We start from the raw sequence: 25,469 nt of genomic DNA, 5'->3' as shown, positions 1-25,469 counted from the left end.
CAGGTGTTTTACCTGTATTTTGAACATTGCACCATAAAATTGCTGGATTTTTTTTTTTTTACAGTGTAGTTAATATTAAATAGAAGTCATTTAATTATTGTGATAGTTATTATTATTATTATTATTATTATTATTATTATTATTATTATTATTATTAATCGGAAAGTGTGCCAGAATAGCTTAATTAATTAACCATAATTAATTTTGTGATTCAAGAAGTTTCAAGAACAGTATCTTCTTTAATAAAAACAATAGTCTTTTTTTGAAGAGCAAAAAAAAAAATAATAATAATTTCAGTTAGATTTTCATTGTCAGATTTCATTTAATTAAATAATATGTATTAATATATTAAAATTATTCATAATTTTTTAAAATAATTTTTTTTTTATATAATTTTAAGTAGTCGGACCATCCCCTTTATTTTAGCAGACAAAACATTGAAAACATAATACGAAAAATCACTATAGAAGTCAATATACAGTAAAGTTTATAGTTTAATTTCCATCACAAGACCCCACTGTAAATTATGAAAATATGTCTTTATTGGTGATAATGAGGTTGACAATGATTATGACCATGATATTTCACTATTGTGAACCTATGAACCACAAACTATAATGATTAGTCTGATTGACAAATTGCATCAATAAAATAAATAAAAAATACCTAATCCAATTACCAGAGATGAATCTCTGGGCCAGTGTTCCCATGATGATATTTACAGCATCCCGGCTACATGACACCTATTGAGTTGGTATTTGTTTGTGTTTGTACTCATGGTCTCTCTAGAATTCAGGAAGGCGGAGGTAGCAGCAGAAACAGTGGCAGCATACAGTTATTAATGCTTCACGTCCCTTGAAGCTATGTCTGCCGCCATAGCTTCATGCTGTATTAATCAGAGCGCCGGCACGGACTGCCCCTCCAACTGCACATGATTAAGTAGGACTGGAGCAGTGTTTAAACAGACACAGCCACACTCCCTGCTCTGAAACAAGGCTTTTGAGCATCCCCTGGGATGCAGGAGGGGTAATGAATACATCGTTTGGAGAGGCATTGAGATGCCCTGGAGAGGGCTCTGGAAGAAGAGGACTTCTTTTTCTCCAGCCCTTGTGAATCAGGCTCTGGCCCAGAAACAGGCAGGGTGAGACTGCCATATGGACAGGCTGGTGTGGCTGGTGTGTTTGGGTTGGACAGTGGTCCTGACAGAGCTGCCCTGCTGAGAGGAAGGGTCATGTCCACTGGTCTAGTATCAGAGCGATGCCAGAACAGATCCGGGTCAGTGTGGCTAATGGAAGCACAGGCCCAGGACAGGATGCCCAGTACCAGAGCCAGAGGGCTTGTGGGAGGAAGCTTTCAGCCGGAGGAAGGCAGACATTATGTCATCCCTGTTGCTCACTTGGCAATAACAAGAGGAAGATTTGATATATTTTGCAGGGTTGTAGGTAGTTATTTTGATACAGTTGCCCCGTAACTTATTTGGGCACTTGGACCACATTTAAAAATGTATGAATGTCAGTGCATTACACAGCAAAATGTCAAACCATGTCATCCGTTTTAGAGAAAGATACTGCAAGCACACTTCTCAAGCAAAACATTGTTTTGAATTCTAAAACAATACATATATAGATATTTGGACACATTCTGGTGGTTAAATGTTATTGGATCTTCAGTATTTGGTACATTTTCTGTTATTTTGTTAATTTGTAGTTCTAATGTCCATTTTGATAATATGAACATTCCTCTTTCAGCTATTGCTGTCAGTTATAAATGGAAAATTTTCATTTGCTACATTAAAATATACATTTTTAAAATGAACAAAAGGGGCCCAAACTATGGTGTTACAATACTGTTTATTTAACCAAAGAAAATTGACAATTAAAATAAGCTTGCATTGAATTTCTTTTGCAAACCTTGGAAAAAAAATAGGATTTACTTTGAAACAAAAAAGGACATATAAATGGCAAGTAACACATTGAATTAAACATGACATTTTTAAGGATAGCAGAAAGATTAAAAAATAATTATAGCTGTGCTGATATTTAGAAAAATACATGAAGATGCATTTGATGTGTGTGCTCTTATACAGCAAGACACAGAATCAGCGATTTGAACAAAACGGTTGAATTAATGATTCACCGATGCACTCAATCAGTTGTCTCCGCCTACTGATGACTGAAGTATTCATTTCACTTACAATTTACATTCCATACACATATTAAATATCAATTCTCTTGCCTCTGAATTGTACAGTATATTTAACAGTGGGGTGAGTTGCATCACCAGTGAAAAGTGGTGCAGGAATCACTGGCTAGAATAAACACTGGAACTTATTGGATCTCATCTTTGGATTTTAACCAATCAAATTGAGATTTTTCAAATAAGGATTAAAATGAATTAAAATATTAGACAATATTTTGCCCAAATGTTTGTGGAATATGAGAACGCACCTATGTTTACTGTGCCATGATACCTGTGTGAACTTGAAAAGTCGGTTATGAGAAAAAGAGGTCTATCATTTGTTCGTGTTTTTTTTTTTTTAATGCAATACATACAAGAGCATCTGTTTTCCAGTTAAAGCCATTGCAAAGTGATTTATTTCCACATTTATAGAGCTTTCTATTTATGTTTCTTTCCTTATTATCCTGTTATCATGGTCCTAGAATCCTCCACTCTCACATTGCACTTGAGATTCAAAGCCAGGTGCTTCCCCACAGATCAAGCAGGGACCTTTTACGGCACTTATTGTCATCCTTGCAGAGAAATGCGAGATAATACAGTCTCAATTTCAACCTAAACTCCTCCATTCATTTGAATGAGTGCACAGCGACGCACCGACGAACCCTGGACGGAGATATTCAGATGGCAGATATAGATGTGATGACACTCTTTTCTGCCTTAAATCAAACTCTTATTGCCTCCTTATCAAACCAAAAAGACTCCCTCTCACACACTGTTTATGACAACTTTGACATTTCGCTCAGTTTTTAAAGCTCTTGTCAAATTTGCCAAACTGCAGGGCAGAGTGAGATACAGAGAGTTAAGAAAGGTTGTCAGAGAGAGAGAGAGAGAGAGAGAGAGAGAAGAGGGCTTTAAAAACAAAGCGCATGAGGGAAAACCAGGGAAAAGGAAGAAAAAAAGACAGTGAAGAGATAGTGAAGCAGCCTGTGGGGTTGTTGTAATGTATCTGCAGTGTAGCATGTCAGTGCAGCTTTACTTTACCGCATCCTCATCTCACCGTCAATAATTAATCACAGGTGAGGCATAGAGAGAAACATGCCCACGAATGCCAAAGGAGCTTCAACCGGTGCCAGCAGACAGCAGGGAAGCCTCAAATGCTATGACAGCCATCCCTCCCCGCCTCGAGTCTCACCTTACGACATGTTCCTGTGATGCAACGCGCCACTGTCTGAATTACATCACCTGCGAAAAGAGCAGGAGCGCCATTCGGCCTCCAAATCTATGGCGAAGCGGCTGTTTTATTGCTAATTAGGCCATATCTTTTTATTCCTAGACACCAAAAAAATCAGCCACATGTATCATGGATATAAATGCGTTATAGTTGTGATCGATTGGCTGGAGCAAGGCCCTGTAGCATGAATATTCATGGGGTGATGTATAGAGAGGGAGGGAGCGGCATCGGAGGCTCATGGTGTGTGATCCGTGGACTTTACAGTCACCGCCGGGTAGCCTGCGGCTAGCAGCCACCATAAACAATAACGCAAGGCCCATTTATAACACTAAAACTCATGTGTCGCCACAGCCACAAAGAGCACAAGTGACATTTTAATGGGCCTTTTTACTTTTTGTTTTTCAATAATGAATGCATGGCTTGCTGTGGTGCACTCCACAATATGCGCTTCACTATTGTTTTGAGGCATAATGCATATTTTTGCTGTACTTGGCATTTATAGGGAATAATTTAATACATATCGCAATCTTCGCATGCACCTCTCTGGGTCCGCATTCAGACTGGGGGAATGGGGATTTTTTTAAGCTGAACTGGTGGTACAGTATATGGGGTGGGTGTGTGTGTGTGTGTGTGTTTATTTTTGTCTTTGTGAGTACTGATCATTGTGAGTATGTGTGTTACCCAAAGGAGGTTGAATTCAGCTGTTAGTTTGCTTTGCTGTGTAAGCAGAAGTGACGCCACTGTTGATCATTGTTCTCATTGTGCCTCTCACACACAGACTGATGACTTATGGATGTGACATATTGACATTGTCAAAGAAATATTTGTCTTTCCCATTTGGAATAATTCTTTTTTTCTCCTCCGTCCATCCTTATTTATTTCTTTCCATTCACTTGATTTTTTTCCCCTTTGTTCCTTAAATCCTCCTCTCCTTCCTTCGTACTTTTTTCCTCATCTTTCTTTCCTTCCATCCTTCATTCAATCTTTCATTTTTCTTTTATTTCTTAATTGCCTTGTTTTTCTTTCTCCCTCCCATGCTTCCTTCTTTATTTCACTTTCCTTCCTTCCTTCCTTTCATTGTTTTCCTTACCTTATCCTGTTGCTTTTTATTCCTTCCTTTCCATAGCCTTTAATTTTTACTTCCTTTCTTTGTTATTCTGTCCTTCTTTCCAGCGTTGTATTGTTTTCCCTCCTTTAATAATCCCTTTGTTTTACTTCCTCCCTCCTTTCCATTCTTCCTTTTGTTTTTTATTTTTTTCCTTCCTTCCTTTTTTCCTTCCACTCTCTTGACTTTTTCTCCATATTTAATTTTCTTTCTTTCTTTCTTTCTTTCTTTCTTTCTTTTTCTTTCTTTCTTTCTTTCTTTCTTTATTTCTTTCTTCTTACATCCTATTTCCATTATTTTCCATATATTGCTATTTAATCTGTTCCAAATATTCCTTAATTGTATTTTCTCCTTCTGCAGAAACTAAACCAGGAAACGGGCTGTGTAAAACAGGAAGCATTGCTCTCTTTGGAAACGTAGTGTATAGTGGGCTACTGAACGATCACTTCTGGCATTTCGGGGTGCCCCTTGTCACAAGACTGGTAAGTGGATGCCTTCTTTGTGTTTTCCAGATTGGTGGCATGGCTGGTGCTGCCTCTCTGCTCCCTGTGCCACCTCAGGATATCCTGCTGGCAGGTGGAATTTGACATCACTTGTGTTTTGGCTGGGCAAGACTTGAGCTGGTGGTATCCATTTTTTATACAGACCATTGTGGCTAGGTTTATTTTAGCTTCTGCTCTGACAGCAATGCCCAAACACAGAGAACAGCAGTAGAAAGGGAATGGGGATGATCTTGCAGCCGCATGTCATGTTCTCCTTGTTGATTTCCCTGTCTGCCTTCTTCCTCAGTGATGCAAGATCCAAATGCGTAGATAATGCATTGGCATATGATGTGTCTGTTTAAGAACTGAATATTAGTTGGCTACTCAAGTTTTAATTAAACTGTAATCTTAGCGCATGTCAGTGCCTCTATCTATTTGGAATTGATCAATATTGATACTCCATCTTATTCCGAAATATGTCAAACAATATTAGCATACAGGAAGGGAAGGACAGGGAGGAGGCAGAGCTGGAGCAATTCACTGCCTTGTACTCGATTAAAATAAAAAAGGATTTGAAGGATCAGAAGTATAAATCTCTAAGGGAACTTGTTTTTCGTTGCTTTGCCAATTGAGCGTGTAGACGTGTTTCAAACAAAAACTCTATCCTCAGAATTGGGATGTAGTTCAACTGTTGTCTACTGGGAGAATTTAACATCATTTGATTCAGGTCAGAATGTGAATTTTTTTTCCCATATATTAATATTACCATAATTGTTTATGGTTGTCTTAAATTTATGGCAAACAAACAAGCTTGCACACATTCCACACAGTTCTTTCCCACACATTAATATAAATACTGCTTGACTTTACAAGAAATATTAATTGACAATATGAGATTGTTAAATCTGCTAGTTTGAATCTCAGCTCTGTTGAATTTTAAGGTGTTTCGCACATCTGGAAACTTCAGTTCTTAAGGGGTCAGGGGTTTTGCTAGTTATCACAGCCCTTCTAGCCCTTACTCGTATGATGGTGCACTATTCTGTTCTGTGGGCAGAAACTTTGAGAGACATTTATAAGTAGCCATGTATAATTACTAAATGAATGAACTGTTTTGCTATCAAGATATAAATCCTAATCGTTTCATTAAATTTAATTTGAATACAAGTATTACAGTAAAGTCCCATTTGTCGGTAACACTTTAGTATAGGGACCAATTCTCTCTATTAACTAGTTGCTTATTAGCATGCTTATAATTAACATATTGGCTGTTTCTTAACACTTATAAAGCATTTATTTTAAATTACCATATTCTACATACCTAATCCTACCTAATACCTAAACTCAACAACTACCTTACTAACTATTAATAAGCAGCAAATTAGCAGTTTATTGAAGCAAAAGTCGTAGTTAATGGTTTGTTAATAGCAAGAATTGGACCTTAAAATAAAGTGTGACCCATTTGTCTTTTATGCTTGTGAATATGACTATGTTAGAACTCCATTCTAAATTCTACTGGCTTTATGCAGCACAGATAGAGAAGATTGCTTTTTTTGTTGAATTTATTTAAGTAGTAAATCATTTATAGTCCATTGCCTAATTTGGCTTTACAGTATTTACTTAATTTAGATTGAATGTTGGTTGCCGTAGCTGGAAGGCTCAAAGCAATTACATTTTCCAACTTTTACTTTTCCCAAACTTTAATTTTACTCTCCATTTTTGGAGATAAGAAATTTTGCTAATGGCATTTGGAAATACAATGCTTCAAATAGCTAAAGCACATTTAGCGTTTAAGTGCATCAGCATGCTACCTCTCAAATCACTATAAATGAGTTCTGCCTCAGTTCCAAACCACATTCCTTTTTGACAAATTAAGTAAATTAGTCAATGCCTCTGTAATCAAGCACAAAAGTACCTTGACTTTTATCTGCTTGTTTTTTGATCAGTCCATACATCCATGCATGTCACTTCCGCTACCGGTTTGGTCATTGGAATGTGCTTTTATTGAAAATGGACTTGCATGCCAATCCGTTCCTCAATCCCCCACCAACTCCACTGCAGATGCTAAACTGCACCTTAACTAGATTAAGTCACTTGAACGTGTTTGGAGAATCGAGCCTCCCCACCAGATGGAGAGAAATGGAGGGCGGTTGTTTTTGAATTAAGTCTCCCTCAATTTTCTTTGTGGGGTTAATGAATAAATGAACTGGCACGGTAATTGGAAGGGAGTGCTTTGAGAGAGAAGGAGAGGGGCATGCAGCTCCATTGAGTTTATAGAGGCAGAAATGATGATGTTGAGTAAAGCACTGATGAGGAAGGTATAGCTCAGTGGGGCGAATATGCCTGATAATATATGTGTGTGTGTGTGTGCGCAGAAGGGAGGACTCAACTTCATTATAAGGTGCTTTAAGTGCGACACGCTGTGATTGTGTCATCTTCTTTCCAAACAAAGGCCGTGGAGGGCAGGTACAGGGGACAAAGGAAACTTGAACGTCCAATCGCCATTGCACAGATGCACACATACTGCTGAATCCTGTCGGACTGCGCTCAGAGCTTAATTTCAGCTTTTCAGCAGAATGTGTGTAATTGATAGCACTCTGGTGCTGTTTGGGCCTTGGCAGCACACAGAACGAACGCAAACCTCCAAAGACAGAGACTTTTAATATCTGGCAGGCACACGCAGCGTGGAAGCTTGACTCTTTTGTGGCATGTAGATGTATTGCTGCTCACTTTTGGGTTGTAGTATGGGGGTTAAAAAAAGGGGGAATCACTCGTTTCTGCTCCCATTGAATATTACAAGGCTTGCACTATTTCTAAGACCTGCTGCGCTTGCGGCCAATATGGCATCCCAGATGTGTTCACCTGCCGTTGGCAGCAGCCAGCTCCTAATTAAGACAGTCTGGCTTGGCCACTGGCTCAGCCTGGACCTGCTCAGACTAAACCTTGCCCATCTGCCCTGCTTAAAGAAGAAAAATACCACCTTTACACTTCACGCCGCTTGACATCTATACACAGGTGGGGCGAAGAGGGCATTAGTTGCTGCAGGCAGGGTGAGATGTGCATGATTGTGTGCGGATAAATTGAGCAGTTGTGCTGAATGCATGTAATGGATCTGGATTGTTTTTCTTTATTCCTCTGTCTATCTGTCCTTCTCTTTCCTTGCACCACATCAGAGCAAAGTGTGTAACCGTTAACAAGCTTGTGCCACATTTTTAGACTCAGCATCATATCTCGGCGCAAGCCCATAAGCCTGGAGAAAGATCAGGCGAGACATGGAGATCAAACCCATGGATTGGACCAACAGACAAGTGTACTGCACAACACCGGCATTAAATATTGACTAAACGAATCGCGAGTCGGCAGAGTAAGAGAACCCGACAAGGAGCATAACCAATTCAGGGCTCTGACTTTTTCCCTCATTCTTCATTTGAGAGAAAAGGTTTCTTGTCTCTGTAATGGAAAAATGACGTCCCCAGGGCCAGGCGTCCTCTGAGTGCTTAACCCAAACAAGCAGCACCCTCTGCATGCTGGGGAAAAACAGTGAAGATAGTGCCATTGAAGGAATGGAGAGAGAGAGAGAGAGAGAGAGAGAGAGAAGCACTGAGAGGCAACAGAATAGCAATGGAGTGGACAGAAATATTACAAGAAGAACAACAACAGTAGGGGAGACTGAGGCTAGTTGTCACACCAACTTTCAGTAAATATAGGGTTTTGAGTCAGAAGTCCAATTACCCAAATTTGCATGTTTATGTGTGTTTTCTCATTTAGTTAGCAAATATGTTGTGTCTTTATAGAAAATAAACCTACATTGATAATTACTGAGTATGTAAAATGTAACAACTAGCCTGTCTCACTATATCCATACTATATCACTTACTATATCACTATGCCCCCACCCCTCCCCCAAGATCATTTGCAGTTGCTAGTGACTTTAACTTTAAGACGTTTTTAAAGGATTGTATTGATGCTCAAACCTGCTCAAGCTCCTAAATTATTTTTTTTCCACCCTCTTCATATTGTTAAAAAACAGAGAACCATACAGATCAGTCATCTCTTTTTTGACTTATTTATGATACTGACTTGAAATAGACTTCAGGATTTGATAAGACAGTTTCTTTAATGCAATTTAAGATTCTTTTCTTGCTTCACTGTGAAGACTCCGTAAGAAAAAGAAACTGATTGAGGTTCACATGTTTATAGATTACAGCCCTGCTCATAAGTCTACATAGCCCTTGTGGAAAAAAGAAGCAAACGTAAAAATTGCAAAAAAAGAAAATGAAATTCTGTACTTATTAAACTATTTAATAAAAGATATTTACATATATTCAACACAAGACTAATAACTGAAATTACATTAATTATCCTGTTTAAAAGTTTCTACACTTTTGTTCTTTTTCACACTTTTTGCTCAATATTGTATATTGTCAAAGGTATGCAATCTTTTTAACATGATTTGTGTGTGTGTGTGTGTGTGTGTGTGTGTGTGTGTGTGTGTGTGTGTGTGTGTGCGTGCGTGCGTGTGTGTGTAAATTAAATATTTAGTCTTGTGGAATATCCTTCAGTATCATTGATGCAGCTTCTTTAGGGCAGAACTTTTAAAAAATAAAGCTTCTAATTACATTTATATGCACAACGATAGTAGATAGATAGTGTATAGATAATGATCTACCCCTTATCTTATCAGAACTCTTGCAATGATTTGCTGCACCAATAAAAATTCCAAAGCACAATGAAAAACATGAAATGTCTCACACAGCATCCCTCCTGACATGCTTTATTCTAATCAAAATAAACCTAAACAAAATAAAGCCAAATTAGTATTCAAATTAAATTATGAACGAGCTACAGCACAGAGTTTCATATTTAGGATAGCTGTAGCTGCCTGTTGGCAGTGTGGGTTTGAAAATGCTGAGACAGCTGAGATGTTAAATGGCAGCGTAACCCCCCCCCCCCCCCCCCCATACACACACTCCATCAACATGGTGCATGGCTGCGTACAGATCACTTAGATAAACTAAAACCACACACACATACACACACAAACAAATCTTGCGCTCGCAAAAAAATGCTACCAAAAGAGCAGCCCCATTCTCATAGCACGCAACCTGTCAAGCAATTCCCCCTGCTCTCCACCGGCGCACTCTGACTTCTGATTGGCTGAAAGCACAGCCTGAATCCTGCAAGCCCCTCTCCCACTGAAACCCCAGCATCCACTCCCTCACTATCACTGAGGAAAAGATTGGTCAGAAAAAAAGAAAGAAAGGAAAGACAGACACAAGAAAGTGCAAAAGGCATTAAATTGCACGCCGACTCGCCCTACCTAGTTACTTACGCCTTTACCCCCCCATTTCCCCCCCTCCGGCGGGTCTTTGTTGCCTCATCGTCACATTGCAAGACTTTTCATGTACATCAGTTGAGAGTCGAGACTGAGAGAGGGGAAAGAATTGCTCCAACGTTCTTCTCAATCCCCTCCACTGGCCGGCTTCGCTCGGCAGCTGCCGCAGCAGCAGTATCCGCAGCCAGTAGAGCAGACGCTCCTCTCTTTCCCTCCCCTCCTCTCTGCGCTTGGATTCTGAGCTGCTCCGTGGATGTTTCAGTGCCTTAATGGCAATGGACTCCCCTCCCTGTGGAGGAACACAGCCTCACTGAAGGAATGCTGGGAACAGCTGCCAAACACCTCCTGGAGTGACTGCTCTAGAACTCTCCCATTCGCCAATAAGACCCTGAACAGAACGACACAGGGCAGAAGACGTGCAGAGTGAGTGATGTGAAGAAAGCCACTTATGTGGCTATAGGAATAAGAAAGCAAGAGTGGAAAGTAAAAGGAAACTGAAGAGCAGGGACAGCAGCGCCTTTGCCCATTCCTCTTTTTTCTTGTCAACCATTGGTTTTCTTTTTCTGCAACAGTTGTTGCTTCAACTTGTTTTATTTTCTTTATGGACTGATCTGGGAAGAGCAAAGGACTTTCAAGCACCAAAAATCCAAGCCACACGGCCAGCTCTGCACCCACACTTCACCTGTTTTCCATCTGTGAGTGCCCACCTGCTCCTGGCCGAAATGATGATGTACTTTTGGGTGAGTAATGCCTCTGCCGTCCACCAGGTTGGCCTTTATGCCGTTGTTTCTCAACCCTGGACCTGCTGGGATAAGACGGTGTGCTTGTAGCATGCGATAAGCCTGTCTCTTCTTTTATCGCATTCTCTCTTTTCCTACACTTCCTCTAAGTTTTTCCCTCCCACCTAAATACAAAGACATATTTTCTCTCACTCAGTTACTGCTTTGCATTATTTGCTTTCAGTCGGAGCAGTGTTTAAAGGCCTTTTTCCGCAGTGCTGGTCCTGGAGTAGATGAGTATTCAGCCGTAGCTGTTCAGAATGGATTGTTTTGATGCTCTTTTTGAGGACAGAGGATCATATGACCTGATTCTGCATAGCTCTGGTAATTTCTCAGCTCACTGTTGGGGAGTGTTCAAACTCACACAGCGAAAAGTGGATGTATGTTCACTGCTGTTTTATTAAGTCCCTATAGAGGAGTTTAAATGCTTTGGTAGTTAGCTGTTTTCCCCATTTATATGTTTTGATGTAGTTTGAAAGTACTTCACTGCACTTCTTGGTTACAGACGTCACTTAAACTTAACTTGGGTACATTTTATCCACATTTTTAGTGAGGTAAGAGCCTAAATGTGCACTGGACAGAGAGCTTTGACCATTCTTATAGGCTTCATTGTCTTTAGTATCTTGTTCCATGTAAAATGTTCAACTTTTAAAGGAATAGTTCACCCAAAAAATTATAATTTACTCACTTTCATGTTGATCCAAACCTGAATGACTTTCATTATTATGAACAACATAAAAGAAGTTTTGGAAGAACTGGTTTTGTTCATATTGTGAAAGCCACATTTGACCCACTGACTTTAATTGTAAGGACAAAGAAAGATATTTTTCAGAATGTGTTTGACAGATGAAAGTCTTACAAGCTTGGTATGACATAAGTGTGAGTATCTGATGACAGAATTGAAATTTTTGGGTGTTCCTTTAAAAATATGACAGCACTTTCTGAGTCTTTTTTGTCATTTTGTACTCTCTTTAGCCTTTCTAAATAAATGTGCTGGTCTGAAATCACTGATTAATTTCAAGGTGTCTCGGTTTTTACTTTGTTCTTATTTATTTAATGATTTTTTTTTTATTAATTTGTTTGTTTGTTTATTTATGTATCTATTTATTGTTTGGTTGTTAACATCATGTACCATGAGATGCTGCATTACAGAATAATGTTACGTGTTTTTTTTTTTTCTGACATAATTAATTTTGACGTGTCTTGTTGTCCAGTAAAAATAATGTTAACTTATTTTAAGAAACCCAACACCCTGATTGTGAAAGACTCATTTTGAGTCTTTGAGGCCATTGCAATTATTTTTTTATTTTATTTTTTCTAATTAAACATGCTAGAATGATGTCATTGATCATTTCAGCATCTTGCGTCCAGTAAAGACAACTTCAATATATTAAAAACACGGCACCCTCATTCTGAACGACATCTTACTTGCACCTCTAAAAAATAATGAGGAGGTGAGGGGAAGAAACAGCATTACGATCATACTGGCAGTGTCAGACTATGCTGAAAATGGGCTTTTAGCTTATGGAAACCCTTCTCCGCCATAAACCTGTGTTCCGTCCTGCATCCCTTTCTTTCGGCCGTGAGGCGCTCCCTCACTCCCCGTCAGGATCCAGATGAAAAGTGCACACTCGTAGATGTGGCAACCAGGATTTAATGATCGTCAGAAAGCAATCTCTCATCTTTTGAGCTGGCTGTGCTCTTTGATAGCGCCGACTGCCCATTAATCATTCCCCTTCATCACTTCAGTCTCATCCGGCCCAGCATAGGGAAGAGGGCCTCCGCGGCTGCTACAAGCCCTCGTGCAGACGTTACAGGCTGTCACGGGGGCCACAGGGGCCCGTTCTCTCAGAATCAAACTCGCAGATGTGCTTAATCTAATCTGAGCTCGCTTTCTCATGGCCCGGGTGAGAAGAGAGATAAAATTTACCCCTGTCAGACATCCTGTAACTGATTACCGCACACAGGCAGACTGACGCTTATTTCTGATGACAGATAGCTCTTCATGTGTGTGCTTTCAGAAGTTTTATTCTAAATTCCGAGCTCAGACTCGATAGAAGGGTGTAAATGTGTGCGGACAAGTTTTTCTCAAACCTTCAATAAGGACACGATCGTGAATTTACTGAACAATTACGGATTTAATGGTAATATTACAGTGGCATGGAAATGAAAATAAGCAGAGTAAGACAGGGGAGAAGTGCTGCTCTTTCTGTTCAATAATAAATAATTGAGAGCTCATAGCGAGGGACTTGTTTTTCAGTGAGCATGTGTAGAGATGGAAGAGCATATTCCTGGTTTGAAACTGCACACTGGCCTGTTTTTATGCCCCCCAAGTCAGGCCTAGCTCAAAACAACCTTTGCAATTTACTTTTAATGATCTGTGCTATTGCTGTAGGATTGTGTGTTTCACATCACAAGCTTGTTTGTTTTCTGTAGGGTGGTCATGATGCCACAATATCTTTTTTTATTACTATTAAAAACTTATTAAAATAGTAATAAAATATAATTTAATAATATTAATGGAATATAATTAACAGCTCATGTTGGCTGTTATTAAACCAAACATTTTTTATTTTATTTTATTTTAAAAGTGAATTGGTTTCAAACTACTGGTATTTTTACATTATCGGGTGGGTGTACATGCTGTGATTTTATCCCATCACATAAACCATATTGTCCTGCCAAAAGTAATTGTTTTTTTACTTTTTGAATGCCCACAGTCTTCCTCTGATTCCATGTTTTTAAATGCTAAACATAGTAAAATCATACAAAAATTCGCAAAATAGTTGATGCCTGTTTATGTAAATATAGAATGTATAAACCATGTAAAAACCCTGCTTGACTTCAGAGCGTTGCGTAATTAAGCGATGGCTTTCGGAAGCTGTGTCACTGTGTCATGTAATTCGTAGTGGAGAGCGGCTGCTGACGGTGTCATGTTGCTAAATGAAATGCTTGCGTTAATTTGTCAGCACTTTAATTGATCTGTGTTCTCTAGTTGCATACTGTGGGTCCTGTAACATTTATTGCGTGTTCATTTCATCCAGCTGCTGTCTGACAGCCAAAAAAAAGTCTTATTCAATCTAGCGTAGAAGCCAGGACAGTAGCTCCAACAGAGTGACCCACAGTAGCACGAATTCTTTTCTTTTCTTTTTTTTAATCCTTTGTTCGTTTCTTTTCTTTTTTTTATGTATAGAGCAGCTATTTTCAGCCGTGACATTTACAAATGCATGCCGAGCAAGTCTTGGTTTCTGTAAAATCATTATTGTTGACCCCTTGGCTGTTTGTGTTTTTAAGTCGAGTGCAATATTGTCACCTCAGTTGCCAACAGCTCAGCATCCAATGCAATCCGCTCTCGCCTCATCCTTTCCTCACTCCATCACTTTCTTCATCTCACTTCTTGCTTTCATTGTGCTCTTTCTTTCACCCAGGGGCAAAAGCACATTTGGGCCAGGGTGACACTGGTCCTCCCAATCAAAGCTGTATACTTTTATATATTTAGAAAATAAAAATACATTTGCACACAAATAGTCATTGGTCACATTGAGTACAGTGATATTTATGTTTTAAACCTTTTAAAAATGCCAAATAGGAAAAGTATGATAGTATGGTTAACTGAAACGTGCTGCATGTTTTTGTGACAGCAACTACAAAAAAAAGGACAATTGTTTTTCAGTAGTGTATTCTGCATTTAACTTGTTTATAATTTGCCTTGTTAAAAATAGTCCTGAGAGTTTTTTTTTAAAGGATTAAACCCTTTAAATGTGACAAAGAATCCTTCAAATGTTATTTTCATTAAAATGGTTAAAAAAATACTTTTTATTTTTACTTTTAATTTTGATTAATTTAAACCTGTTTAATTTAATATATTAGTATTGTTAGCTTAAACACAAGCTATTAAACTTACATTTATTTCAGCTATATCTCAATTAGTGGAACAAAATATAAATATTTGTTGAAAAAACACAAATGTAAAGTAAAAAATGGTGCCTTGGCAGCTAAGCGAAATGAATTATCAAGTTGAAGTACTATACTAAAAATGCAACTGAAATAATGTATTTTTAAAAAATCAGCTAAAAAACACAAAATGACTAGTTGAACAAAAATGTATGTGAAAACTGAAAAATTCAAAATATTAATATATACTAATAGTATATAAATGACAATACTAAAATATAAATTATAACACTGAAATCCAAACATAACACTGGCTTTGCCAGTCTCTAGCTTCCCTTTCATCTGTCATTGAATATGTGAAGCAGCAGCATCATGGTAAGATACGCATTGCAATGGTCAGGTGACCGGGATCAGTTAGAACCTCCCATCCACCTCAGCGAGCCCCTGGGGGCCTCACTACCGGCAGAGGGCTCCGTGCTGCTCCTCCCAGCTCCTCCCTCCATCATGTGTAATCCCATCGCCTCATGCTGACTCTTACACACCCGTCACGGCCTAATCTTCTCCTCGCTGCAGATAAGACCATTAAACAGCAGAGCAGGAGAGGGATTTCTCCCCTGACTACAAAAAGGATCCGTGAGCCAAAGAGAATCATGCTGTTCTGCAGATAGTAGAGAGAAAGAGAAGGAGAAACAGAAAGAGGACATGGTGGCTCAAGCTTATCACTTTTTGCTATTACATTAGCTGTGTTTACACAGGGTTTCCCAAGAAAAAGGTCATTACAGGGACGCTCCATTATCTTCCTCTCTCTTTCGACTTCCTCCGATCTCCGTCTTTCTGAAGGTGGGAGTTTAAGGCATTATCCCCTTCACAGTTTAATGCCTGACACCTTTCTAATGGTCTGTGGGAATGAGAGGTGAAGTGCAGGAGATCAGTGGGCCCCTGCAGATTCCGCCAGCTCCAGATGCAGCGTGCAGGGATTTGGATCTATGGATCGATAGTGCTGTGGTCAGGCCCAGGAAAGGAGGAGCCAGGTCATGCGGAGGGCTTCTGCATCCTCCGGCCACTGAGCCAAGCAGTGCACTGAGAGAGAGGCTGACCGTGAAATGAATATAAAACAATGAGCATAATTACTCAGAGTTCCCGAATCAGCAAGTGTGGACAGCTGACTTATTAGGGGGGATGTTGGCCATCGCCTCTTCCGAGGGCACATCTTTTAGTAAATGTGAGCAGAAGAAGTTAAGTGAGGGTGTAGTTTGTTTAATATAAAATCTTTTTTTTATTTACAATAATCGTTAAACAAAAAAGAATAGTTTATCTAGGGGGAAAAAAAATTCATGATTTACACACACTGTAATTTCTGAACTTTTAGTTTATGGTGTTCTTTATTCTGTGCAACACAAATTAAGATATTTTGGAAAATTATATGTTTCTTTTGAAAATAAATAACGACCTTTTTTTTCATTTTTGGATGAATTATCTCATTAACTTTTAATTTAATTAACATTATTATTATTATTATTATTTTATTATTATAATTTTTTTTTGGATGTTGCATTGAAAATCCATATAGCTCAAGTATTTAAAGGGCTACATTCCTCTTCAATGTGAGTGGCATGACATTTCTGGACATCAGAATCAGGAAAGCTCTCTTAAGCCCCTTTCACACTGCCATTCCAGCAAATACAGGGGTAAAGTGTTCCTGCAATTGTTCCCTGACCCGGTATATGTGCGTGCTTTCACACACAACCCTTGAAGATCCCATATCGACACGTGACATCAGGGCGTGACGTGTAATTTACGAGTCGACAACGCTAGGCACGTTATACTTTAACTGAAGCAAGCAAACGATCTCGGCGTCAGCGCGGAAAGTGAGGAACTAACTGATCTCTGCTTCATTACAGTTTGCACATATGTTTTCGTCGTGAATGTTGATCTTGCTTCAAAACAGCCGGTAAAAGAGTCGCGCGATAACGCGCGTCATCACTTCGACATGGAATTAGATCTGGCTTTTGTTCACACAGCGCTCGTCCCGGGTCGAACCCCACAATGTTACTAGGTCCCCGACCCGGGTTCAATTCGGTAATCAATTCCGGGACGTGGTTGCTTTCACACAGAAGGCGACCCGGCAATGTTCCGGAAATATTGCGGGTCCGACGTGCAGTGTGAAAGGGGCTTTAGGGGGTGTTGAGTTTAGTACAGAGCCAGGTACAGCTGTTGCTCTGCCAGCCATGGGTCATTAAGATACAGAGGGGACACACACAGACTGTAAAACTAATGGCAGGACACTGACATTAGCGTTATAGGTTATTGACCCATCTGAAGGGATTGATGGTGCAAATCAAGCGACAGTGTCAAAGGAAATGGGAGAAATAAGAGCATTTTCACACCCTGTGCCCATTAAGAGCACAAGCACCAAATTCACAATCAGTTCCCTGTGAATTTTACAAGATGACACTCGAGAGAAATCCTCAACTCCCACCGGCAGTTTTTACATGCTTTTCTCTCTATCACTTTCCCTCCCATCTTTCTCTCACATTCTCGCCCTGTCTTTGCTCTCTGGTGTGTACAGGTCATGCAGGAAGAGATGTGCCGTTTGAAGTGTGTTGACTCTTTTATTCCCTGTCCCTTTGTTCCCAGGACTCCCACAGCTTGACATGTCTCAGTTCACAGCCTGTGTGTGTGTGTGTGTGTGTGTGTGTGTGTCTGTGTGTGTGTGTGTGTGTGTGTCTGTGTGTGTGTGTGTGTGGACTTAAGATATGTGTTATGTGCACACTTCACCTGAATCTGAATAGCACATTAAAGTGCTATGAATATAACAATTATGTAATCTTCTGAAGTGACAATCTGTCTGCTTATCTTTTATCTGTTTATCCCTTTTTTCCTATAATTTAAAATGTAGGATATAGTTTAATGTGAAAGTGATGTGACATACAGCCAAGTATGGTGACCCATACTCAGAATTTATGCTCTGCGTTTAACCCATCCAAAGTGCACACACACAGCAGTGAATACACACACACACTGTGAACACACACCCCGAGAAGTAGGCAGCCATTTATGCTGCGGCACCCAGGGAATGTAATTTGTTTTTGTAATGTAAATGTTTCAGAATGTAAATATTTAGAATGTAATTTCTCTATTGTCACCTTATAGTTGCCTGAAGATTTTAATTTTATTATTTGAATTTAAGAAATTGATTTTATTTATTTTTAAGATATATTAATGTAATTTTAGGTTTCTTGGCTACTCTCCTTTTATTTTTGGTCTTCAACAAAACAAAGAAAACAATTGACTGCAAGCTCGCATTCATTTCTTCAAAATGTGAAATGGCCACTTCTCAAACAAATCAACAACAAAAGGATAGAACCATTTCCCACACTATATTTTTCATTCAGATCTATGTTGCAATACTGAACTGTTTCCAGTGATGATAATCATTGTGCAGAACCTGATTTGTTTTGTCCAGTTTGTGTAGACTATATCAATAATCATTAAGCGGCAGTTGCTTTTGGATTCGCACCAAAACAATCATGGTCTGTAGATCAAGTGAACTCTGGAATGCTTTTGGTGAGAATGCAATAAAACTAAATAGATATATTTGATGAATCTTTGGAGACACAATCTGCGGGTCACTGTGATGTTAGTCTATCACTATGACAAATTTTGGTCCGTTTTGATATAATATAAAGCAAACCAAGCCAGGGAGAAAATGCAACAATTTATTGTTGCTATTAGTGTGTCATTAAACTGGGTGATTTTTATTTCAAATACATTCTGTTCTTTTAAACTGTTCTCCAGCCAAAAATAAAAAATAAAAAAAATGATGATGACACTTTTGGAATGGTTATGTAGTTGTTGATTCTAGGGAAATAGTAGAACTGTTTTACTGACAACAGTGTCTGTTTAGTGTAAGATGTATGTGCTGTTGGAAAACAGCTCCATCTAAAATGCCTTTTAGATGGTCAATCTCTAAATTATGGTTACAAATGTCTGGATTCATTCGGAGAAACATGCAATGCAGTGTAAAATACCCTCCACTTTCATTTAGCCAAGTGCAAATAGAAAGGCCACTATATGTCACTTTTAGTGCTTGCCACTGAACTCACCAGTTCACCACACTCAGAAGATCTCGCAAGGCCAACTGAGGTTTTCTTTATTCCAGCTGGATGCTCCACTGGCCTAATGGGGTCTATCTGCAGGCCTTCAGTTTGGGTATGTTTGTCTAAAAGCCTTTTTAAATGTCCTACCATTTGGTTTTGGGAGCAGGAGACAAGCAGGAACTAACTGGGCTGATGCTAGGAGGGTTTAAGGAAGGAGCTGAAGGAAACAGGTCAAAAAGAAATGAACAATGTCAACTTTTTCAGTTTCTTTTATCTCAGTTTATACTTATGGTCGCAAATTGTTAGAGGATATTTTTTTAGTGATATCAGTTTCTTACGATCTTGTTCTTGCTCTGTGTGTGCCTTGTGAGCTCGAGAGCTGTAAGGCAGTTTTAGGGCATTTGTATTTTATTTTATTTTATTTTTTATTTTATTTTTTGCAGGCCTTGAAAACACATGTAAATTAGTGAAATATTGCTTGGACCTAAAATATGATATAGGCCAGATGTTGTTATTTTTAAATACTCTATACTAAAAGAAACAAAAAAGACATGTAAATTCTTCAGTCAAAAAGAATGGGAAGTCTTACACCAGCCTTTCAGTGCTTCCTCTTACATTGCTATTAATGTAATTCTGTTGGTTTGCAGCTGATCAGTGACAAGCTTGCAGATTTATTTACTTTGCTGATTTATTTGGATTGTAAATTGTGCTTACTAGCATCTCGTGCTACACTGGCATCTCTTGCTGCAGTGATTCCATCTTTTTATTCGTTTGACAAAATATATTCAACACCCGAAATAAAATCCGAAATATTCACATCGTGTTTTTTTCCAGCAACCGAACAATAAAACATTGACCTACTGTAATGTGTGATATTTCGGATTCGCTTTCATTTCAAAACATTGTTCAATTTCAAAATCTTGTTTTAAACATTGCTCAGGCCTTAAGAAAAACAAAAATTTGAACTGTCAATAACATACAGTATCTCTTAAATGAGGAAAATGTCAGCCTGTCATAACACAGCCTAAATTGACAGACAGGTGTTTTCCCTCACATCCTAGTCAGCGTTTATTGTACATCATTGCTGATCAGCAGCATTTATGATCTAATGCTGATACTTTGCAGGTCGGATCTGTCCTTTTAACCATAGCGTGAAATAGACACATTCCCATTTTGATCAGTCAGAACCTGCTCTTCCACTATATGTCATCATCATATCAATTTGAACTTCCATAAATGCCCAAAACTTTCAAACAGATTCTCGCAGAACATACTATTACTATCGTAGATATATTGGTTACTCAATAGATCTGGTTTTATGGAAGCTGTCTGACGTGTTCCCATGTCTCTGACAGAATGATGCAGCTATGTGCCCATCACCTTCCCCTTCTGTGAAAAACACTTTTTCACTCTTTGATTTAAGGATTCTCCAAGCGCCTTTATTGTGCAACATCCCTCAAACAAGTCTTTTGATTCAGCGAATCCACACTGCTGCAGCCTCTCCTGAGAGAAGGATCTTTTCACCTATAAGCACATCTAATTGAATTAAAGCACGTAGCCTGTTGTTCTTGCCTTATTGAAAACAAGCGCCTTCCATTAATTCAATAATGAGATTTAGTCCAAATGATTGTCCTATTAGACACAAACCCTCATTCGCCACCCATTCGTTTGACTTCACCTCAATGTGCCCTGCTTGCACCTCACAGGTAATTATGTGGGAATTAATGTCACATGTAGTAATTGGATTCCAAAGCAAAGATACCTCATAATAGCACTTGTAATGAGGAAAAGCCAGCAGCATAGAAATTCAGTATTAGAACATGAGACGGTGTTGGCACACTGGATCAGGTGGAGAGGCCGTCCTAATGAATAGGCTCTATATGGGGCCATCCTTTGATCATGGGACCTCAAAGAGCGCCGACTCCATCTCGAATCAGAGCTTGTGACATTGTGTGATAGACAATCAGGGAAAACGCTGTTTTACCTTGTGAGAATTGCTTTACAAACACCACCATTTTTTATAGTTGTGTAAAGGTGTGTGTCTGTGTGATTTGTAATTTTAAACCTCCACTGTGCTGTTTTTAGGCACACAACCAAACGCAGTTGATAGATAATGCATTCTTATTAGAAATATTTCTCTTGCGATTTATTGCCTGTTTTTGCTGCACAATATGCTTAAAACAAATAGATATAGAATTAATTTTTTTATTTTTTATTTTTTGCTGTGCTTGCAAGGCAGAACTGCATTAATATTCCTTAAACGTTTTAGCTACCCATGCAAATGACTTTTTTTCTTTCACTGGATTTTGCCCAAACTGCTTAATTTTGCTTTGTAAATCATTCCAGCTGTTATTTTGCAAACTCTATATTTACTTAGTGTATTTACTTAGATTTAAAATGGAAGTAGTGGTAACTTTATAATATTATTTGCCTGCTGAAATGTGATTGGATTTGCATACTGAATTGTGAATGTTTTTCTTTTTAGCCATCTCTAACCGCCTTTACACTGTTAATGCAGTGTTGTGTTGTGACCTGGTTGCTCAAACACAGCCGAAATAAAACAAGACACTTGCTGACTGTCATTATAACAGCAAAGCAGCATTTCATTTATGGAGAAGCAAAGCCTAAAACTTTAATGCAATTCTTTTCTTGCTTTGCAAGCACTAGTTTTTCCTTCAGGAAATGCAAATCTAGTTTTTTTTTAAAATTATTATTATTATTATTATTATTGCTATCAAGAACGCTATTATTTCATTTGCTGTTGTCAGTGTTGCGATTTGCTATTCAATAGTTCATTGACAGAATGACACAATGTGTTTATTTTTCATTTTCATTTCCTTCCTTCAGTCTATTTTTTCTTTCTTTCTTTCTTTCTTTCCCAGTTCAATTCATACAATTGCTTAGAAATGGCAGTGAGAGGACAGGAAATCAGTGAGCGCTTGTTCCCAAGTTAAAGACGCAAGTCTGAAATACACCTGACCTTTTCAGCATGTGTGGGAGAGGAAGACAGACCTCAGCGTACGTTCAGGGTCCCACCGCAGCAACGTGGGATAGAGCAGCTGACCAGAAACAAATAGAAAGAAGCAGCAATCATTTTGCTGTGCTCTGCAACTGTTAGAATTTGGCCCATCATCATTCTAGCTATTTAAATTTTAATGCTGTTGCTTCTCTGAGCTGCCAGCGAGGCAGGACCGCTCTCAGTGCAGTGAACACAGTTTGTTTGTTGGCGTGTTTTTTCTCGTCACGTGCCTGTGCTTGGTTTTCGGTGTTTTGACTGTTAAATTGTGCTCATAAATGCATATGAGTGAGTGTTTACTTTAATTAACTGACTCTTCATCCACATATGTCCTCGTGTTACAAATGCACGTTATGGGAGGCAAACAGCGTTCACGTTTTTCCCATTGAAATTCCACATCTCTAATTTCTGCGCCCACCTCCCACCACCTTTCCTTTCCCAGCTCATTAATATTTAAACTCACACCTTCAACACACTCTCAAAAAAAAGTGGGAAAGGGGCTTGTGTTCTCAGGGATCCCTTAATCCCCAGAATTAGCAGTTTAATAGCAAGGAGCCATTTGTAGATTAGAGAGATCAGGCTCACGGGATCTTCCTTTATACTCACTACTTAAATACTTAGAATTCTAATGCAGCTACAAGACCCTGTTTAAAGTTGCCCTTTAAGACCTCCTTCGGCCCCCCTCGTGCTGTAACAAAGACTCTGAGAGGACTTCGCCAAGAGGTCGTGGAGTGATACTTTAGCGTGTGTGTTTATTTGTGTGTGTGTGCCCGACTAATATTCAGTTTCATAATGTATTTCATTGAAATAACTACATTTGGGACTCTGGGAGCGCAGAAAAGCCTTTAATTTGTAATCATACATATGTATACACCGTGCCTAATCCGCACACTGTTAATGTCTTACTTTCATTTTTCACTCAACTAATTTGCCATTCATTCCTCATTCCTGTAATGTGTGGTAAACAAGCCTTCTTTTGGGGCAGGAATTACTGCCCTAACAGCTTGTGGAAGACGGATCAAACAGTCGCTATCTCGCCTCATTTTCATATAATTTGCCCGAGATGACAACTGTCTATTTTAGCCAGATGAGATAAAGTCTGATCCAGGGGAGGCAGAGTGTTTTTAATAATCATCTGGCTGGAAGTAATTTAGTCTTGTGCTTGTGTGGAAATTGAATCTTTGTATTATGGTCTCAACCAGTCCAAATATGCAGTATTAGCATGAACCAGGTGAAATTATCTTTAGAGGTGTACCCCTGACGCAATCAAAACCAGTAAACGTTGCCTTTTTTTTTTTTAATCCAGGTGTGCTAGAGGTAATTTGATATGTTCTGTCACCATCAAAGATTAATCTTTTATGTCAGTCTTCACATAACATTCCAAATCTTCACATAACATACCCCTACCCCCAGTCCCTCTCTTCCTTCCGCTCTCTGGAACATTCATTCGTGATATTAAGTGAAGAAAATGACTTGCGCTTGAAAACCCTCTGAAATTGAATGGATCCGAAGCGATGGATTGCATGCCATTCATTTAGATAGAGGCAGGCTGAGGAGGTGGTGCGGGAGGCTGGTAATACTGAGTGGCTTTTGCCTCACGGCCGATAAATTGCTGGTGCACTAAACCTTTGGAGGGTGAAACACACATCGCCGGTAGCCTGCAGTGACACAAGTCTTTTTATTAACCAGTGTTGCACAATAGGACATGACCAGCATGCTCCATTCCTCACATGTCGAGTATTTCTAGCTCCTGGCCCACTCAACCAATTACCGCAAAACACGTTTTAATGACTTTTTTTTCTTTCTTTTTTTTTTTTTTTTAACCTGTGGTAGTCTTCCAATAGATCTACACACTGTCGATTTCTACCTAGACATGTGTGCAGCCCCAGATTAATTAGCTTTCTACTTTGTTTTAAATTTGAACCATTTTTTTATCTAAAACTATTACTGTAATTCGCAAAAACAAATTCTGCATTGTCTAAATTTGATATCCAAGTCACTTTCTGGAGTTCACTTTCGGGAGTTCAGTTTTGTCTTTTCCATACAAGATATATTGTGATCACTGGTTGTCAGGTTCACTACAGGGAGAAAGGAAAGAAAACATTGAACAGGAAAAAGGAAATAAGGCAGGAAGAAAAGAAAGGAAAAAAGGTGAATGAAATTCAGGAGAAAAAATTTTGGGAAAAGGAAAAAAAGACAGGAATGAAAGAAGGTAAAAGGAAGGAAAGGGGGATGAAAGAAGAGAAAAGGTAAGAAATGCAGCAATGAAATAACTAAAAGGTAAATGAAGACAAGAAGGAAAGGAGGGAAAAGGGAAGGAAACAGTTAATAAATGTAAAGGGAAGTAAAGCAAGAAGAAAAATGTTAAGGAAGGCAGCAAGGGAAAAAGGCAAGGAATGCTGCGAGGAAGTAAGGAAAAAGGAGTGAAAGCATTAAGGAAATAGAAAAGTATAGCAGCAAGGAAAAGGGAAGACGGACAGAAAAGGAAAAGTGAAGCAAGCATTAAGAAAAGAAGGAGAAGTAAGCATCATGAAGAAAGGGGAAGACAGCAAGGAAAAAATAAAAAAAGCAAAAGAAGGCAGAAAAAAAAGAAAGGAAAAGGTTTGGAAGTACTGGGTGTAAAAAAAAACTTTTTTGCCTGTTTGGTCTTGGCTCATATAACTTAGAACCCCAGGGAGCCAAAATAACCATTCTTGCCCTCTCAGAAAAAAAAAAAAAAAAAAAACGGTTTGTTGTCTTGGTTACTTCAGCATTTGTTGCTTCTGTAAACCATACAAAAATGATATAAAATGGGACTTTAAATAAACAGTAGCAGAAGGTCTTAGATTATGTTTGCAGTTAAAATTTATTTTTTTAATGCCAGTGGAGGCTCAAATGAAGTTGTACGTAGTACAGAATGGTGCCAAAACTGTTTACTGTGGTACATTATCATATAGGTAGTGACTAAGTGGTGGAATTAACAGGTAGGTATTGGATTACGAGAGAGAGAATAAGTGAAGGAGGGGCTGAATGTGCAGTTGGCTGGTGACACTGCTGCACTGGTCCGGATGACTTCAGAACCCGCTCAGATAATGCAGGAGGCCAGAATGCGGCTTCTGCAACCTCCATAACAATGTAACATCCACCCTGGTGTGCCCGCCCCACATTACCAGCTGTTCCCCGTCACCCCTGCTGAACGCAATGCCATGCTATGAGGCCCGCTTCTGCACAACCTGTGCCAATGGATACTATCACTCCTGCGAGAGAGGCCTCGTCCTCCGCACCTGTTCCACTGCAGTGAAGCTCAAATTCCTCCGCCATAAATTTGTTTTTTAGTTGTCTATTTGCAGGGGCGTGTCTACGAAATAGCCAA

At 39.0% G+C, this 25,469-nt stretch overlaps 1 protein-coding gene across 5 annotated transcripts in view; it reads left to right on the top strand.

The window, feature by feature from the left end:
• LOC113064176 (RNA binding protein fox-1 homolog 3-like) overlaps positions 1-25,469 on the top strand; it is a 293,847-nt gene that overhangs the window by 147,666 nt on the left and 120,712 nt on the right. For all 5 annotated transcript variants that reach the window (XM_026234795.1, XM_026234798.1, XM_026234797.1 and 2 more), the window contains exon 3: positions 4,875-4,996. In XM_026234795.1, the coding sequence (XP_026090580.1) occupies positions 4,875-4,996 (122 nt within the window). The remainder of the gene's footprint in view (positions 1-4,874; positions 4,997-25,469) is intronic.

This window comes from Carassius auratus, chromosome 46 (assembly GCF_003368295.1).
Source record: "Carassius auratus strain Wakin chromosome 46, ASM336829v1, whole genome shotgun sequence".
NCBI classification, from domain to species: domain Eukaryota; kingdom Metazoa; phylum Chordata; class Actinopteri; order Cypriniformes; family Cyprinidae; genus Carassius; species Carassius auratus.
Note: the sequence above shows the minus strand (reverse complement) of the source record. Positions and strands in the feature narration are given on the sequence as shown.